Raw genomic sequence first — 19,341 nt, 5'->3', positions numbered from 1 at the left:
CAGTGATGGGGACTCTACCACGACCATTGGTGAGTTGTTCCAAAGGTTAATTATTCCCACTGTTAAAAACGTCTGTCTTCGTTCTAGTCTGAATTTGTCCAGCTTCAACTTCCAGCCACGGGGCCGTGTTACACCTTTCTCTGCTAGATCAAAGAGCCCATTATTAAATATTTGTTCCCCAGTTAGGTACTTATTGACTGGTTAAGCTAAATAGACTGAGCTCCTTGAGTGTCACTCTAAGGTAGGTTTTCTAATCCTCGTATCATTCTCGTGGCTCTTCTCTGAACCCTCTCCAGTTTGTCAACATCCTTCCTGTGTAGAAGGGGTGTTGGGCATATGCCATCTGTGTCATTGCCAGCACTGGGCAGCTGAGTAAAGGGCTGCTTCTGCCAGGTTTAGGGGTTTCTCTCCATGGGCCCATCCCGAAGGAAGGGCAGACCATCTCCCTGGTCCTGTCCTCCTTTCTCACATCTCTTTGGTGTTTCCAGGTCCTCTGCGATTTCCCTCACACCGCTTGTGCTGTTCCAGTTGACTACCTGCTAGACATCATCCCCCGGATCCAGCCCCGTGCCTTTTCCATCGCCTCCTCCATGCTGGTAAGGAGCTCCAGCATGCCTGTTCTCCCACGTAGGTTGCTGGGGCTAGGACTAACAACTCACTGCCTCGAGAAGGCTCTTTGCTCGGGACCCCAACAAGTGCCCAGAGAGGAAGGAGCTGTCTGCTCCTGTATCCTGCAGACATCCACAACTCTCGCAGGCTCCGCCCCTTGCTGTGGGGACTGTTGAATGGCTAATTCTTTGGGGCACCAACCTCCCGCTCTGGCCACTCATGTTTCCTCACTCCTGCGCCCCTGGGAGCCACAGGAGCTTTGGCATTGAATGTAGCCAAAGGGATGGGCCCTGCTATTTCCCCTGCCCTGTGGACAGAAGGCTGCGTTGCGGTGAGGGGTGTCTGGACTGGGCATGCCGCACGTGGGGACTGTTGGGCCGCCCTGCCTCTGGCTGTGGGTGTGACAGTAGTACCCTATTGCCAGCATGGTTCAGGTAAGGCAGTGGGTGTAGTGGCTGCCTGTTGCCACCAGTAGATGGGACTAAGGAGCCTGTCCTGTGGGGTGAGCGAGGGCGTGAAGATGAGCTGAAGAGTTGCCCAGTAGCCAGTTGGCTTTTCCCTTCCGTCCTGGGGTTCTTAAGCCTTCGGGGCTGGCAAGTCTCCTCGGTCTACCTGTGTCAAGAGGGCTTCTCCTGGGACTCTCTCCTGCATCCGAGGCGCCCTGTGCGTGCAGGGAGCTGGCTGGTCAGGGTGTCACAGCGGAACTTTCAAGGAGGAATTCCCTGTTCTGCTGTCAAAATGGCAGCCTCAGGCTAGGAAGTACAAACCGCGTGGGGAGAGCACAGGGCCCAGGAACTGCCTCCCCAGTCTGACCACTGGCCCCCTCCTGCAAACCAGTGCTCCAGCCGCTCCCGTGTCCCATCTCCTACCGCATCAGCAGAGTCCGTCAGTCCCTCTGGTTCTGCACCATCTCCCCCGTACTCATCTCTGGCTGGGCTAGGTGCCCTTTGAGGGGCTTTGCCCTGGTCTTCCATGGTGTTAGTCGGGAGGGCCTGGCTGACTCTGCTCAGCCCAGCACCCAGGCTGCTCTGGCTTGGGCCACTGTTTCACATTGCACCTTTCTGCCCCCAGGCTCTCCCCAACAGACTCCAGATCCTCCTGGCTGTGGTGCAGTACAAGACTCGTCTCAGCAAACCCCGACGTGGCCTCTGCTCTACCTGGCTGGCATCCCTCAACCCTCAGCAAGGTAACTGGTCATTCGATATCACAGGCAGAGCTCTGGGTGCTCCACTGCTCCTAGGCTATGGGCATGCCCCCTTCTGTGTCAGAGAGAGCCTGCATGGAGTTGGGCATGGGTTAGCTTGGCGAGAGGCCAAACGCACTGCCTCCCTCTTCTTCATGGTACTTTGTGAACAGTGACCCACTGCCCTGCTTTCCCCTTGGCACGCAGCCTCTCTTTGACTGTCCCCACCCTAAGGACCCGAGCTCCTCTCCCTCTTCCGAACCCTCCTGCAGAACAAGTGCTGAGTCCAGCCTCCAGGGTCCTGCACTGACACTGGGCAGGCAAGTGTTTCCTTTAAATGCATCACCCTTGTCCATCTCTCCCTCCCTAGGGGCGTGGCCCTCTGCTCCCTCACGGGGATCCCCGAGGAGGAGATGCGGGGCAGGAAGTCATCCATCTGTCAGGGTAGCTGGACCTTCCCACGCTGCTCTCACCGAGGTCAATCCTGCCGCCCCGAATGCCATCCTCGGGGTGACCAATTTTCCAGCACGGCCCCTCCCGCCCACCGGGGCCAGGTCTGTGCGAGGAGCTGGCCCTGGTGCTGCTACCTGCTGGCATGGTCTCTGGGGTTCACTCCAGCGCCTGGTAGAACAATAAAGATTTGGCTCCATGGATGGAAGAACGATGGGGTCATATTTAGTCCATCTCCCCAAACGCTCTGAGCGTGCCCACAGGGCTGCAGCAATTAGCGGGTTCCTCGGGCCCATAACATGCCGTTTGCTGCTTCCTTCTCTGCTCCATCTGTACTTCTCCCTATAGCGCAGGATAACGGTTGGCTGGCACAGGGCCGAGCTGCCCCCAGGGCAGTGCTCTGCTCGGCGGACGCCTGTCACTTACATTGCAATTGCAGTTCTAGGACCTGCAGTGGTTGAGGCATGACTGTACCTAGCCTGTTCCTTTTGCAGGGGATGTCCGGGTGCCTCTGTGGGTGAAGAGGGGAGGAATGAAGTTCCCTGCAGAGCCAGACACCCCCATAATCATGATTGGCCCTGGCACGGGAGTGGCACCCTTCAGAGCAGCCATACAAGAGCGCGTTGCACATGGCAGGAAGGGTGAGGAGCTCGCCTGGGAATGATTCCTGCAGGCCCCCTCCTTGCTGCCGAGGGGTGCGCCCAAGGCAAGGGGGAGGGGTGTGGCTCAGGAGATCGGGTACAAGAAGTGGACCAGAATAAATTGTCCGTGGGGACATAGCGACTGCACAAGGCCCCGGCTGCGCTATTGGACTGTGTCCCTGGGACAGCAGCCAGGCCTCTGGAGCAGGGTGGGACAAGTGGGGCCTCTGGAGTTCAGGCCCTGTGAGGCGGGTCTCTGGTACATGGGCCCCATGGGAAGAGGGGGGCCCCCCTCAGATTGGAGGGTCTATGCTCTGCCCAGGGAAGGGCAGTTCTGATGTCCCTTCAGGGCTGTGGGTGGGGGGCAGAACCTTGGAGACTTGGGGGAATCCCTGGTGGGTGGCCCTCGAGCTGGGGGTTGGGGGCTCCTGGTATTGGGCCCTTCGGAGAAGGGGGCTGGTCAATTATCCTATGTCCCATGGCAAAGAGCAGGGCAGGCCAGAGCAAGGGCAATATCGGACACATGCTCAGAGCTGCCTGTGTCTGAACGGCAGTCCATGGAGTCCACGGGTCCCAGCAGGCTTCCTTTTGAGCCCCAAGGGTTTGACTGGAGTGCGAGCATTGCATGCTGGGCCCTGTTGTCTCCACAGACGGCCCCTGGGATTAAGGATGAAAGCGAACAGTTCATGTAGGCCAGAGCCAGTCCTGGGCAATTTTCTGCATGGTCCTGCTTTGGACGGGGCCTTCTCTGGAGCATCTCGTAGGCTGCCCTGTAGGGCTGGGCCCAGTGCCCTCCATGGCTGGCTCCTGACGTTTGCTCCCCTCCCCGCACCCTTGGGGAGGCTGGCTGTGTCTCCGCTCAGAGTCGAGTCCTCGGGGAGCTCTGCTCACTCCAATGTTTCCCTTTGATTTCTCTGCAGGGAACTATTTATTTTTTGGCTGCCGCCAGAAATCCAAGGACTTTTACTGCAGGGCTGAATGGCAGGAGCTGGTGAAGAGCGGGCACCTGACTCTCTTTACAGCCTTCTCCAGGGACCAGGTTAGTAACTGTGCAAGGAGCGGCCGCCAGCGGGTGCAGACAAGGGCCAGGGGACAGTGCCCTGTGATGGGCTCTCAGTGTGGGATGGCTTTGCTGAGCTCCTGCTGAGTGACAGGCAGAGCACACCCCCACCTGCTGCAGGATGGCAGGGGCTCGTTGCTAAATGGCAGACACCTTGGAGCAGGACACAGATCGGGGGAGAGGGGAGCCTTGCATCCAAACTAGAACTGCAGCCTGATGTGTCCTGGACCTTGGCCAGTACCATGGCCCCCCTCCCTGTGGGACGTGGCAGTCGCACAAGGGGCTTGGTGCTTGTAAGTGGTTTGGACAGGCCAGTTAGGCTGCTGTGCTGTAGGCTGAATCAGTGACCTCCCATCTCCTTGAGCAGTGCTGGGATTCTGCAATCCGGCTCCCTGAGCCTGCAGGGCTGGTTCGATGCGCCCAGTCCTTGGGGAAGGGATCTCCTTTCCTGGGCAGAGCTGGGGCGAGCTCTGGAGGAGGGGGGCACTGGGGCTGTGTTAGCCCTGTGCTGCGTGAAGTGCAGGCTGTCAGTGAAGTGCCATCACAAATGAACCAGTGCCCAGCAGAGAGTTGAGGGCACTGGGCTGTGGGTGCTGCCTGTCTCCAGATGACTTGGCCTGGCTGAGTCACTGACTGTCCTGTGGATTTGTCTGCCAGACTCTAGCTGGGATGGAGCTGTTCTGCCTGCCTGCGTTTCCCCTCTAGTTAGGATATTCCTCTGTTTCCTGTCCTAAAGCACTGCGTAGCCTTGTTGTGTGCTGCCAGAGAGCTGCACATCCCAGCCAGCGGGGCTGCGCCTCTGGGAAGCAGCAAATCCTTCAGAAATCCCTTGTAAAGTGCTTTGGTGTCTTCCCCTCCCTTTTGGTTCAGCAGAACCAGCCCCATTCAGGGTGAAACACAAACCTCATTTTGGTGCCCTTCGCTTTTCCTCAATAACTTCTTTTCTTTACAAAGAGAGCCCCTTGCATCGGGTCTCATCGCCTCCCCCATACCAAAGCAAGCTCTCTCTGCTGCAGGTTGGGAAGGCAGACAGTGGGAGAGAGGGCAAGTGTCATGTTGTTTCTGCTGTTAAACACGCGGTGTGGGAAGGGGAGGAGGTGAGTCCTGAGAGAGACGAGGTTGGGGATCAGCCTGGACATTCAGTGGAAATGCTTCCAGTGCACAACAGTCATTTCCAAAGCCCCCCTCCAGGGACAAGGCAAAAAGGAGCGTGGTCACACATTACCAGCCAGTGCATGTCCTCGCCAGGGAGCTGTGTGCCCTGGAAGGGTAGAGTGGAAGGTGCAGCAAGAGGCATGGCACGCTGGGGGGGACCTGCAGCCTCAGAAGGAGCCCTCCCTGGGCAGGAGAAGGCTGGGAGGGGCCTGCCTGGGGCACTGGGGGGACCCCTTCTAGCCAGAGGCTGTTTGAAAGATGGGCACTGGAGCTGGCCTGGGAGAGGCCCCTGTGCAGGATCTGTGCAGCTAGCTAATGGCACTGTGCTTCTCCCCAGGGCACTGCCCCGCACCTTGCTGCTGCCTGCTCACCTGTGGTATCTGCCCTTGGCCAGCAGGTGGCTGAGACCCTGCTGGACCTTTTCTTTCTCTGCTGGGCCATCTGAGAGACAGGCCCAGCACTCAGGGAGGGCGTTCCCTCTGCTTGTGAGGGGCTGGCACTGTCAGCTGCAGGTCCCCACCGTCCTGCTGTCCCTAGCACAAGCTACACCCCACTCAGGCCATGTGACAGCCTTTCCAGGGTTCACATGGCCTGCAGGGGCCCTTGCTTCCCAGTGGCCCTTCCCAGTCATTTGAGGCCAGGTCTACGCTACAGGCTGAGAGTGGTATGACTGTGTCGCTCAGAGGTGTGAAAATCTCCCCCCTCTGCCCCCGAGCGAGGTATCCCCCGGTGCAGACAGCGCTGGGTCGGCTCCTCCTGTGACCTAGCTCCTGCCTCTGGGGAAGGTGGAGAACCTGCGATGGGAGACGCTCTCCTGTTGGTGCCGGGGTGTCCCCACTGAAGTGCGACAGTGGGACAGCCGCATTGGTGCAGCATTTCAAGTGTGATCTGCCCCTGGGCTGAAGGGAGAGCAGGATTCCAGAGACACGCATGACGCGCTTCAGCCCTGAGAGTGGCTGGCGGGATGCTGAGCAAGAGCCCAGAGGCTGTGCCGGAGTCACCGAAGGATGTGGGAGCGTGCTGGGCTGATGTCGGTGTCACCCAGGCTGGGGGAGGGGAGTGCCTTTTCTTAGCTAATAGCGTAGTTTCTCACCCCCAAAGTTCAGACTTTCACAGCATTTGCTGGCCCCAAGGAGCCATGACCCAGTCTTTCATGAAGTACCCCTGTTTGTCCAGGTGTCTCCTCAGTGAATGGATATAGAGTGTCTTTCTCCACCCTGTGATATACTGAATCAGTCTTTTATCTTTATTCATAGACAAGGCCATCCCCTTGTTGTCATATTGTTCCTTCTCACTGCCAGGTGGTTTTGATCTTTTATCGTTATCTTTGATGGTTTTCCATCGACTTTTCTGGGTTGCTGCAGTGGTAGACAACTGAGCAATACATTACACAACTACCTAGCCAGAGAGGGGTGACAATTCCTTCTTGCTTGAATGGCCATCACCAAGACATAGGATTCCCTGCTGCTTCACTTTCCCTCCAAGACCATAAGGGCATAATTTTCAATATAGTTACATTATTCCTTAAATACAACCGTACACACATCTCACAATGAGTATTGATAAGTGACCAGCTTTCATTGGAGACCTGCTATCCTTTATGGATAAATACCATGAAAGTGGTGTATTAGGTGTAGTGAGTTTGCCAGGTCTGAGACAGGAGTTGCTTGGAAGAACAGCGAGCCTTTTGCCAGCTAGCACCAATGGGGCTCCGTGTCACAACCACCCTCTCATTTCCCTAGTTCTCCAGCCCCATCCATGCCTCTTCCGAAGCAGGAAAGAGACTGATCCCAATCCAAAGCCATCTGACTGGCTTATTTTCAGTGTGCCACATTCAGGTTTAGACGCATTGTAATGTAGGTGCTTACAATCCACCCGGAATACTGGTGTTCCCAGCTAGCTCTGGGTGTTTTAAGAACCTGTTCGGAGCCCCAGCCTGGCAGGACTGCTGTCAGGACTTCACCAATTCATATCAATGATGCTGACATTGAGCTTTGGGTGGCCATGGCTGCCACACGCTCACTCGCCTTTAGTGAAGTTTTTGGCCAAAATTTTATCAATAGAGCTGTGCACCTCAGAGTACCTTACAGCAGCCTGCCCAATATGGGTCCCAGCTGGAAAGAATGGACATAACTGATGTACTCATGACACTGATGGCGTGCCACAGTGCCAGCCAGTATCACAGGTTACTTTGGGGACATCTCCCATAGGGACAGTGTGTTCCAGATCTCCAGACTGTAGCTCAAAGGGGTCCTGAAATTGCCCTTCCATCAGAGGTCATCAGAGGTCAAGTTGGTGCGTGGGATATCTTCCTGTACTTATGTACCAAATTGCAAGAGCCTGGCTCAGTGTGGGTGTGGAAATGAAGTGTCAGTCACCTGTCATAGTGTCTGGATTGGGTCTCACTGCATTAAGGCTGCATAGATCAATAATTTCTAATGGGTTAGTAAATGATTTATGGCACTTATAAGCATAAGCCCACGTGAGTAGCCTGTGTTAGTAGACTGGCTATAAGTAGATGGTGTTACAGACGGGTATGGACCAAGGTTTCAAGACTCTCTAACAATCTCTTCGATTTGATTAACCATTTGGTAAAGCTCCTGTTACCCCTTTACTATGTTTACATAGAATCATAGAAATGTAGGGCTGGAAGGAACCTCGAGAAGTTATCAAGTCCAGCCCCCTGCACTGTGGCAGAACAAAGTAAACCTGGACCAGCCCTGACAGGGGTTTGTCCAACTTTTTTTTAAAAGCTTTCAATGATGGGGATTCCACAACCTCCCTTGGAAGCCTGTTCCAGAGTTTAACTACCCTTAAAGAGTTAGAAACTTTTACCTAATATCTAACCTAAATCTCACTTGCTGCAGATTAAGCCCATGACTTCTTGTCCTCCCTCCAGTGTACCTGGAGAACAATTGATCACCATCGTCTCTGTAACAGCCCTTAACATATTGGAAGACTCTTACCAGGTCCCCCCTCAATCTTCTTTTCTCAAGACTAAACATGCCCAGGTTTTTTTCAACCTTTCCTCACAGATGAGGTTCAACAAGGACAAGTGCAGAGTCCTGCACTTAGGATGGAAGAATCCAATGCACTGCTACAGACTAGGGACCGAATGGCTCGGCAGCAGTTCTACAGAAAAGGACCTAGGGGTTACAGTGGACAAGAAGCTGGATATGAGTCAACAGTGTGCACTTGTTGCCAAGAAGGCCAGTGGCATTTTGGGATGTATAAGTAGGGGCATTGCCAGCAGATCGAGGGACGTGATCGTTCCCCTCTATTCGACACTGGTGAGGCCTCATCTGGAGTACTGTGTCCAGTTTTGGGCCCCACACTACAAGAAGGATGTGGAAAAATTGGAAAGAGTCCAGTGGAGGGCAACAAAAATGATTAGGGGACTGGAACACATGACTTATGAGGAGAGGCTGAGGGAACTGGGGATGTTTAGTCTTCAGAAGAGAAGAATGAGGGGGGATTTGATAGCTGCTTTCAACTACCTGAAAGGGGGTTCCAAAGAGGATGAGTCTAGACTGTTCTCAGTGGTAGCAGATGACAGAACAAGGAGTAATGGTCTCAAGTTGCAGTGGGGGAGGTTTAGGTTGGATCTTAGGAAAAACTTTTTCACTAGGAGGGTGGTGAAACACTGGAATGTGTCACCTAGGGAGTTGGTGGAATCTCCTTCCTTAGAAGTTTTTAAGGTCAGGCTTGACAAAGCCCTGGCTGGGATGATTTAATTGGTGATCGGTCCTGCTTTGAGCAGGGGGTTGGACTAGATGACCTCCTGAGGTCCCTTCCAACCCTGATATTCTATGATCTATGATTTTAAACCTTTGATCATTTTTGTTGCTCTCCTCTGGACTCTCTGCAGTTTTCCCACTTCCTTCCTAAATTGTGGTACACCACTACTCCAGCTGGGGCCTCACCAGTATCTTGCATACAACACTCCTGTTAATACACCCCAGAATCCTATCAGCCTTTTTTGAAGCGGCATCACATTGTTGACTTATATTCAGTTTGTGATCCACTATAGCCCCAGATCCTTTTCGGCAGTACAACCGCCTAGACCATTACTCCCCATTGTGTAGTGGTGCATTTGATTTTTCCTTTCTAACTGAAGTATTTTGCACTTGTCTTTACTGAATTACATCTGGTTGAATTCAGATCAGTTCTCCAATTTGTCACGGTCATTTTGAATTTTAAACCTGTCCTCAAAAGTGCTTGTAACCCCTCCCAGTTTGGTGTCATCTGTAAATGTTATAAGTATACTCTCCATTCCATTATCCAAGTCATTAATGAAAATATTGAATAGTAGTGGACCCAGGCCTGACCCCTGTGGAACCCCACTAGATCCATCCTCCCAATTTGACCGTAAACCATTGATAACTACTCTTTGATTACAGTATTGCAACTTGTTTCACACCCACTTCATAGTAAATTCATCTAGACCACGTTTCCCTAATTTACCTATGAGAATGTCATGCAGAATTATGTCAAAAGCCTTACTAACATCAAGGTATATCATGTCTACTGCTTCTCCCCGTGCACTACATCAGTAATCCTCTGAAAGAAGGAAATTAGGTTGGTTTGGCATGATTTGTTCTTGACAGATCCATGCTGACTATTCCTTATAACCCTGTTATCCTCGAAGTGCTTACGAACTGACTGTTTAATAATTTGCTTCAGTATCTTTCTAAGTATTGAAGTTAGGCTGACTGGTCTATAATTCCCTGGGTCCTCCTTGAGCCCCCTTTTAAAGACAGGTGCTGTTTGCGCCCTTCTCCAGTCTCCTGGGACCTCTCCCATCCTCCAGGAATTCTCAAAGATAATTGCTAATGGCTCTGAGTTTGCTTCAGCTAGTTCCTTAAGTACCCTAGGATGAATTTCACTCAGGCCCTGCTGACTTGAATAGATCTAACTTATCTAAACATTCTTAGAATCATAGAATATCAGGGTTGGAAGGGACCTCAGGAGGTTATCTAGTCCAACCCCCTGATCAAAGCAGGGCCAATCTCCAATTTTTGCCCCAGATCCCTAAATGGCCCCCTCGAGGATTGAACTTACAACCCTGGGTTTAGCAGACCAATGCTCAAACCACTGAGCTATCCCTCCCCTTCTTTAAGCTGTTCTTTCCCTATTTTGGCTTGTGTTTCTTCTGTCTGGTTGTCAATATTAATTTTATTGAGTATCTAATTATCATTAATCTCTTCAGTGAAGACTGAAGCAAAATAGGCATTAAGTAACTCAGCTTTCATGATGACCTCAGTTGTTAGCTCTCCTTCCTTGCTAAGTAGAGGACCTTTGCTTTCCTTTGTCTTTCTCTTGCTCCTAATGTATTTAAAGAACCTCTTATTGCCAGGAGTAACTCATTTTGTGCCTTAGCCTTTCTGATTTTGCCCCTACGCACTTGTGCTTTTCTTTTGTACTCTTCCTTATCAGTTGGGCCATGTTTCCACTTTCTGTAGGATTCCTTTTTGATTTTCAGGTCATTAAAGAGCTCCTGATGGAGCCATATTGGCCTCTCACTATTCTTGCTGTCTTTCCTTCGCATCTGAATAGTGTGCAGTTATGTCTTTAATACTGTCTCCTTGAGGAACTGCTCTTCTGAACTCCTTTTTCCCTTTGATTTTCTTCCCATGGGACCTTGCTCCACTTCTGTGAGTTACTCTGAGGTGTGACATTGCAGGGTGCTCTGTAGTGGCTGGGGGAATGTCACTGAAAGCATGGAGGGTGTTTGAGCCAGGGATGTCTGGCAGGGGATCTTGCCCAGACCAGCCTCCCTGCTGAGAGCAGAAACCATTACAGGGCCAGACTAAAGGGGCAAAAGACAGCAATCTCCTGGGCTCGCACCCAGCTATATCTCCAATGCCAAAGACCCCTGGCAAGTGTGAAAGGTGCACCCAGTGCCCTCCCAACTCCGGCTGAGGTTGTTCCAGCCCTCTCTAGTGGCAGAGAGGGAACCCATCGGAGATGCTCTCCCTCACCCAGCTGGCCCACCCTGGAGGTGTCTCCAGGCTGCGTACAGACAGGCAGTGGTGGAGCACGAGCAGTTAGACGTCTGATATCCGAGTGCCCGGCTGTGCTTGGGCTGATGGGTGCCAGGCTGTCTCCTGTGGGCATAGCTGCATCAGAGGCATTGGTGCTTCTGTCATTCTCCCCTGGGAATTCTGCCTTGGGAGGGCAGCTTTAAATTCCTGCCCGTGCTCCGTAGGAGCTCAGCTGGAGGGAGGCTGCTTAGGAGATGCTCTGAATCCGGTAATCTCCTAGTCAGCCTGGCCCCCTCCTCTCAGGCCAGCCCTGCCCACTTTCTCCGCTGCACCAGCTAGCTCTAGGCCCAGAGGGGAGTGGGGTTTGGGGCAGATTCTGGCAGTGGGGTTCACAGCCCGGGTTGGCCATGGAGCAGATGCCAGCAGGAGCGGTCTCAAACACTGGCACTTGGGGTGAGGTAGGGGAGCTGCAGTCAGGACAGGTGCAGGACTCTCGCTGGCAGGAGTGCCTTGCTGGGCACTTGTCTAAAGAAGTGCAGCGCTGCCTGCTTATTTCAGCACTGGCTTGCGGGAGAAGGGACTGCTTCTAGGGACCCTGCTCCTTGGAGCTTCTCTGACTTATGGCCCAGCAGCACCTCAGCCCGTGCCAACAGCTGCTTGAGGGGGAGAGGCAGGGACGGGATCGGTGTCCTGAAAGGAAACCATTTATGGTAGCCACTCAGCTCCATGTGTGATCCATGTGTGGCCATCTCCCAGTGCCACAGGCCCTCTGGACCTTATCTGTCTGTGAGCTTGAGGATCTCCTGTGTGAGCAGAGATCATAAGGCCTTATTCTGTAGAGCCTACAAAGTGCCTGGTTTGATGCCTTCTGATGTCATAGAATAAACTGGCCTGTTGAAACACTAAATAACTGACCAGTGCGATCCTGCTCTCACCCTAGGGATGGGCAAGGTGCATTAGTTCTGGTGTCTACACCAATAACTGGATATGGCTGGCTAGCATGGGGTGTGTGTTTCCCTGCAGGAGGAGAAGATTTATGTTCAGCACAGAATTAGAGAGAACAAAGGACTGGTCTGGGATCTACTGAGCCGTGGGAACGCTCACATCTACCTGGCGGGGTGAGTATCTCGCTGCACCAGGAGCGCTGCTCTCCCACGGCAGCTCTGGATGCTGGAGCCTGGTTCACATTATAATTGGGCACCATCTTTCCTCTCATTAACAGGGTAGTGGTGCCTCATGTAAGAGCAAAAGACAAGGAATTACTTCCCCTATTCTGCAGGGTAAGCCCTTGCGGAGCTAAGAAGCTCCCATCAGCACGGGCTGCCAGGCGAGGCCCTAGCAGAGTGAAGTGGGCTCAGCCTGCCATTGGCACAGCCGGCAGGTTCAGGAGCTGGCAGGAAGTGGTGTCAGGTAGAGTTGTAGGTCGGTTTGGTAGCTGGAAGCAGTTGGTTGGGGTTAGCCACCCTGCATACCTCTCCCTGTGGGATCGCAGTATTTAATGAACTGAGAACACACATTTCTGAGGGCCATGCTCATGGTATCTGAGCCCCTTGTACAGAACTCAGAAGTCCAGGGATTTCCCCGAACGGAACATACTGTGCTGATGGCCAGAGGACCTGCCTAAGGGACTGGGAGCTAGGGATCAATTGCAAACCGAATTCCAATAGTCCCCATAGGGGAGAGAGCCTGAATACGGTACCCCAACTGTGGTGACTTGAGGCTCTGTAGTGCAAGTGCGAGCCAGCATTATTACTAAGGAGATGACACAAAAATACCCTCCCCCTCTCTAGCTCCTTGTGAGTTCCACCCGAGCACCCTGGCCCATGTAACTCTGAGATTGCTGGGGCCTAGACCACTTAGGGCCTTATAAACTGCCAGAACCTTGACAGGCACGCAGCAGTCAATTGTCAACCAATGCAGAGCACACACAATATACCTATCTGTGTGCCCCGGGCACATCATGCACCAGCTGAAGCTTTCAGCCCCAAACACAGCTACATTAATCTGGCGGAGGGTGACAAAGACCCAAGTGAGCACAATGTGGCCCACATCTGAGATGAGAGAGGACATCTGCCAGCTGCTGGCAGGGGCCATCATTGCTGTGTGGGACTACAGGAGCGGAGAGACAGCCAGCGAGACCCTAAGACTTCCAGTCTCCTTGGCAATGTGTTCCTGGTGGTCACTGCCAGTTCCTTCAGACAGGTGTGCTTCTCTTTGCCAGTCAGTATCCCGTCCAGCTCAGCAGTGGTACTGCAGCTCACAGTATTTCATCCAAGCCTGCCCACCTGGCCTTCCCTACACACACAGCCCTCTGGGATCCCCAGGGTAAAGCCCAGGGAAAGGAAGAGCCCAACATAATCTTCAGGAAAGAACAAAGCTATTAAAGCCACGTCTCATAGGAGAGCCAATCCGATTCCAAATCACCAGTAGCCCATGTCAGTGCGCCATGTCAGACAGAAGGAGCCAATCCTCTGTGCTGTGGCTTAGGAATAGGAGCTTTCCTAGCTCCTTAGAGTCTCCTGTCTCCCTCCGTTAGTTCCTGGGAGAATGACTTCCTGGAGCAGCCTCCCTCACCTCTGGCCAGGCCTGCACGTGCTGCCTGACTCCATCACTGCCTTGCGTCACAGCCAGGTTACAGGCTTGAGCTTTGTCACTGGCTAAACGTTGCGCAGCTGCCTCGAAACAGCTCCTGAGATCTCTGCCCAGAACCCAGTGCTCACGAATTCTGATCTGAGCCCAGTCAAATCCCAACAGTTGTTAATCAGAGAGTGGGGTCTAGTGGTGAGAGCAAGGAGTGGGAGCCAGGAGACCTGGGCTTATTCCTGGCTCTGCTGCTGCCTCACTGGGTGGCCTTGGCCAAGTCACATCACCTGTCCACCTTCATTCTCCCATCTGTTGAATGAGGGTAATACTTGCTGTCTCGCACGCAGGGAAGTTACGTGGCATTGCTGGCGTCTGTGAAGTGCGGTGAGGTCAGCGGGTGAATGGGGCTAGGGAAGGCAGATGTAATGTCTGTCCAGCACCCGGAGCATGTAAAGTGCTACGTTAACATGGAGCATCGTTAGTTCTGTCCTCTTTAATAGCAATAGCAGGAGGGTCTGTTCCTCCTCAGCTTCCTGCCAATCCGCAACAAGAACAGGAACCTCTCCGCTGATCCCGGGGGTGAGACTCCCCTGCATTCCTGGAAGTACACACTATGTCTTCCTTGGTCACCCAGGAAATGCCTGGACTAAGCATCCTCCCCAGGAAACCTCTCCTGCTGGCTGCCTCGATGAGCAGGGTCATCTGGCCGAAAACTGGATGGTTCAGGGAGCATTTCAGAACTCCATCATCCCAAAGAACAACTGGTCACCGTTTTCAAACGGAGGAGCCGAAACACAGCACCTGGCCCCAGCGCTAGGACCCAAAGGGGAGGGAGACCTGTTTGCTGGAGGATTGGGCATATGCCTTGTGTGTGTGGGCCCAGAGTCTGCAAGTCACCAGCACTGTCAGGGCTGCATGTATCCTGGCTGTCTTACTGCCCCTAACCCAAGGGCAGCCCCAGCCGCTTCCTGCCACCCATATCCGTGAGTCTGGGCACTGTAGTAACCACCCCCTACTCCATGTTTTGTCTTTCGATGGTGGTTGGTGTTGCCAGACAGTCCCCAGAGTAGGTGTCCCAGTGGCCCACGCTAATCGATTCCCAGGCCAGTGGGGAACCCTGTTGTGACATACCCCGGGCACAATCTAGACGAGCGAGTAGCTGAGTCACCCCTGCCCTCTAACATGGGCTGCCCTTTACACTGCTCTGCTGCTGCGGCAGCTCACAAACAGCCTCCAGAAGGTAAGTCACTCCCAGCTTCAGCCATGTTACCTGCAGCCAGCCAGTCACGCCCAGGCTCTGCATTATACTTCAGGATGACCCCAGCACACTCCCAGCTCCAGGCTTTCCCCAGAAATGTGTGTCTTGTACTGCCCAGCCCTCCCCTGGACAAGACAAGCTCATATAAAGTCTGTCATTGTATTAACAGAAATTTTGATATGTACCAACCTTGCTACCCCAAATGGAGTTTCCCAAACACTCCAATTTAAACACACTGGCTTAGATAAAACAATAGAACAAGTTTATTAACGACAAAGAAATAGATTTTAAGTAAATACAAGTAATGAGGCATAAAAGCCAGAAATGGTTACGAGAAAAATAATGATAAAACACAACTAATGGCTAACTTAACAAACTCTGTTAAACTCAACTTGAATTTTTTCTCACCACATGCTCTCAACAGTCTTACTGGCCAAATATCTTAAGCCAAGACCCCTTCCTCTTTGTAATGGCTGCGTCTGTTGTTCCTTCTGGTGCAGTGAATCGATGCACAGAAAGAGAGAGGAGGAGGGGATCCATTGCGGTGTCTGCCCCTTCTCTTATCATCCTGTCCTCTCTTTGAGAAGCATGTCCTGCTGGGAGCATGGGGACAGGCAGACTCAGTGGATGGGAAGTCCATGCTGTTTCTCTGCTAAGATATAGATTTTTCACACCAGCCCTCTTTCCTGCTAAAGAATGGCCACTTAGCAGGTTGACTTAGCCCATTGACCTTGTTTACACGTGGCAGAGGTGTCAGCTCGCCCTTTGTCTCCAAGGAACTGGTTTGGCCACTCCTCAGACTTGGAACATGTGTGAGTAACGCCATACAGTGGAATCTTCCAAATTCACATACAATGTTGCCACACATATTTTACTAGGACAATAATGACCAGCAAATTATGAGCTTTCAAATGATACTTTGCAAAGCATGCTGTGTACAAAGATTATTACAGTAGTGGACAGGGGCATATTCTAGGGGTGACCAAACTGTGACTCGTGAGCTGCATGCGGCTCTTTTACAGTTAAAGTACAGCTCACAGAGCCCCTCATACCCCCCACCCATTCTCCACTTGCGGGGAACTTGGGACCTCTACCTTGCAGCAGGGTGGTGGGGTAGGGACTTTTGCCCAGCAAGGAGGGTGGTGGCGGGGCTTCAGCCCTGCGGGGTGCACCTGCAAGGCCCTGGGGCTTCAGCTGGAACAGAGCTGAAGCCCCAAGCCCTGGCTGGTGCCTCCTGCAGGGCAGAAGCCCCGAGCCCCAGCAGACACGTCCCGGCTCTTGAAGTTCTGAAGATTGTCATATGTGGTTTGGAGGGTCAGTAAGTTTGGCCACTCCAGGTATATTCTGTCACACCTATCACCATCCATTCTGACCTGTAGAACGCAGGCCATAGGACTGCCCTGAATTAATTCCTGTTTGAACCTAGTGAAGATCTTTTAGAAAACTTCCCAACCTGGATTTAAAATTTTGAGGGTCAGGTTCATTGACCAGCTGCTTGGCAGAGTTGCACAGGCCTAGACTCAGAATGGGATACAAGAGAAATCCCACAGTGTCTTTGACATTCTGCAGCCCAAAGAAGTGGATACAGCGGCCGTACCCATAAATGAGGGTACCGTAGACCCAGCAAAGGACCTTGGCTAACTCCTGCGGAAGGGCTGATGGAAGGTATTCAGTTCCGCAGAAAGGACTGCCCCCCATCATGGGATACAGACATCTGGCCAAGTCCAGGAAACATCTGAAGTTCCAGACAGTGACACGAACCTCCCTAATGCCCTCCTGAGATCCTCCTCAGTAGCTCGTCACTCTGGCCTTACAGGACATCACAGATCACCCAGCTTGCAGGGGGACCGTTGCTTCATAGTAAGGGGTGGACAATATCATTACCCAGTGCTACCATACAGCCTGTCCATGGTCCCAAGGGTCTTCGCTGAATGCCTGCCTGTATGGGCATTCTGCTCAGGATCCTGGGAGTCTATGTATCCACGCTGGATGACTGACTGATTTAATGTAGATTGTCTCAGGAGGCCTTTCAGCTCTTACGGTGGTCAGCAAATTGATTCCCTGCCAGAATCCATGCTGGTGCCTAACCAAAGCCATGTGAGTTTATAAGGGCAGCCATGGACTCCAAACAAGCCAACACTCTCCTGCTATCCTGACCCTCTTCTGCGCGCTACAGAAGATCCGTGGCAGCCCTAGATAAGCCGCTATCATATTCCCCCGCAAATTACTAAGTAGTGAGGGATATCTCCCACCTAACAAATCCCTTTAGAGTGATTTTGATCACCAAGGATCTTCTCTGAAGACAATGGATGTTTACATATATACATGAATTAATACTTGGAAAGCACCAACAATCCACAGAGCTGCTTTAAGACTGCTGCGCTATGATGAAACAGCATGGCTTTATACTGTGGTTTGTGATGGGGTGGGGGGGGTTGAGCTTCATGACTCTGTAGCTGGCTGTGTCCTTGTTTTTGAGTGCTTGAGCTTGGAGCTGAACTGCGAGATAGTGGCCCCGTTTGCCAGGGAATGGACACAAGGGCTTTTAGAACCCAATGTTTTGTTTGGGGCTGTGTATCCAGGGTAGCCCCCTGAGCCTCCTTCAGTGCAAAGCCAGGCAGGCTGCCGCATTGTGCCGAGGAGTCTAATGCCTGGGAACCCCTGCTCGCAGCCATGTGCCTCAGCTGAGTACCCACGGGCATATACTCCCTGCTGGGTGTCGGACCCTCCCTTGTCTGGCGAGCACATTGGTTAAAGTGTAAGCTGCTCTGCAGGGGGCTTGTGTCCAGCAATGTGCCCATGGGCCCTATGCTGCTGTGCGTGGTTGTAAAGCCACCGTGCAGGGACTGACCCACAAGGCAGCCAATGGGTTGCATCCAGGTGAGCCAGGTTAGTTCTGCTGGGAATAGCTGTGTGCTCATGGCAGGGCTGGAGAAAGGGCTTGAGTGTAGCTCCGATGAAGCTCGCCTTGTACTGGTCAGGGCAGCAGAGCTGGTTTTGGTCCCAAGACCGGGCCAACAGAGCTGAAACCAACCCCTACTGTGCAGCTCTGCAGTAGGAGGGGTAGCTATAGTGAGAGAGCTGTATCCAGCCCAGCACAGAAACTGTATCCAGGACTGCACAGAAAGCCCTGCCCCAGCCCCATCGGCAATAGGAATGAACAGAACTGGTCTTACGGGGGAGCAGGGAGGGCAGATGTGTTGAGACTGTCCTGTGTTCTGCTTTGCAGTTACAATAGAGACTTTCTCCCTTCCAGAAATGCCAAGCAAATGCCAGCAGCAGTAGCAGAAGCTCTAAAATCCATGTTCCAGTTGGAAGGGGACCTGTCCCCTTCAGAAGCTGAGGAGTATCTAACAGCCTTGGAGAGATCCCATCGCTTCCAGATGGAAACCTGGTCATAGCCTGAAGCTGGGCCTGGGACTGCCTGCTCCTAGCCATTCCCCCACCCAGCCGAATACTTGTAGCTATGTGGGAGTGTCCAGGCACAGACAACGTCCAATAAACCCGTCAGCACCTTGTATCAGCCTCACACTTCAGTCTGAGGGCATCTCAGCCGGCACAGTTGCCCTGCCGGTGCCAGGGTGTCGGTCCTGGATGTGGCTGGGTTTGTCCCCACACCAGTCCCTGCACCCATAGCAGCAACATCAGTGTCCCGCACGCTGCCCGTCCACCTGCGCACCTCACCCCTGGCCTGGAGGGGGTGCTCAGTCTCCTTGCCAAGCCATGGTGGTGCTTTGCCTGTCTAGGCCAAGGCCCCAGACTTCTCACGCTGGCCACAGAACAGCTGTTTGATGGACTCGAGCTGGTATCTGTGGAGTTGGAGGCCAAGGGGTGTTAGCGAGGGGCTGTGTAAATATGTGCTCTCTTCAAGAACAGGAAGTTTCTCTTTACCTGTCATCTTTCCTAGGCAGAGCTCAAAGCACTTTACAAAGTGCTGAGTCACGTTATTCCCATCTCTAGAAAGGAAACTGAGGCACAAAGAAGGGAAATGGCTTGCCCAAGGCTAAGTGAGTCCATGGCAGGATCATGAGTATACCCAGTCACCCGCCCATGTAAACAAAGCCATTTCCTCTCAGAGAGTCTGCCTCCTACTGCAGAATGGTGGGGTCATGTAGGGAAGATAGCGAGTCCTTGAATACTTGAACCAGGTGTCACTGACGCCAGGTCATGTTCCGGAGTCTGCCAGTAGTGTGAACGCATGACTCAGAGAAAAGTGAGCTTCCCCATTCCTCCAGAGCTGAGCCGACACCTGCTAAGGACAGTTTAAATGGGGCATTAGTAACTGGTTCCCTGCCCAGTCCCCAATGGCCTCCTGTATCACCTCTGAGCTAGCAGCCCAAGCAGCCAAACCTCCTCCCACGCAGTTCTGTGCCATGCAAGCAGCTGAAAGCGGGGCGGAGGGAGGGGGCTGCTGTCCA

The 19,341-nt window shown here is 52.9% G+C and overlaps 1 protein-coding gene across 7 annotated transcripts in view; it reads left to right on the top strand.

Moving 5' to 3' along the window:
- NDOR1 (NADPH dependent diflavin oxidoreductase 1) overlaps window positions 1-18,441 on the top strand; it is a 47,296-nt gene extending 28,855 nt beyond the window's left edge. For all 7 annotated transcript variants that reach the window (XM_084650258.1, XM_084650255.1, XM_084650260.1 and 4 more), the window contains 6 exons: window positions 489-596; window positions 1,681-1,795; window positions 2,737-2,883; window positions 3,804-3,922; window positions 12,106-12,200; window positions 18,180-18,441. In XM_084650258.1, coding sequence (XP_084506384.1) covers window positions 489-596; window positions 1,681-1,795; window positions 2,737-2,883; window positions 3,804-3,922; window positions 12,106-12,200; window positions 18,180-18,324 — 729 coding nt within the window. In that variant the 3' untranslated portion in view covers window positions 18,325-18,441. The remainder of the gene's footprint in view (window positions 1-488; window positions 597-1,680; window positions 1,796-2,736; window positions 2,884-3,803; window positions 3,923-12,105; window positions 12,201-18,179) is intronic.
- The last annotated feature ends 900 nt before the right edge of the window (window positions 18,442-19,341 follow it).

The sequence above is a fragment of the Lepidochelys olivacea genome (assembly GCF_965140295.1).
Source record: "Lepidochelys olivacea isolate rLepOli2 genome assembly, chromosome: 16".
Lineage (NCBI taxonomy): Eukaryota > Metazoa > Chordata > Testudines > Cheloniidae > Lepidochelys > Lepidochelys olivacea.
The sequence above is the reverse complement of the archived record's forward strand: the minus strand, read 5'-3'. Positions and strand labels throughout refer to the sequence as shown.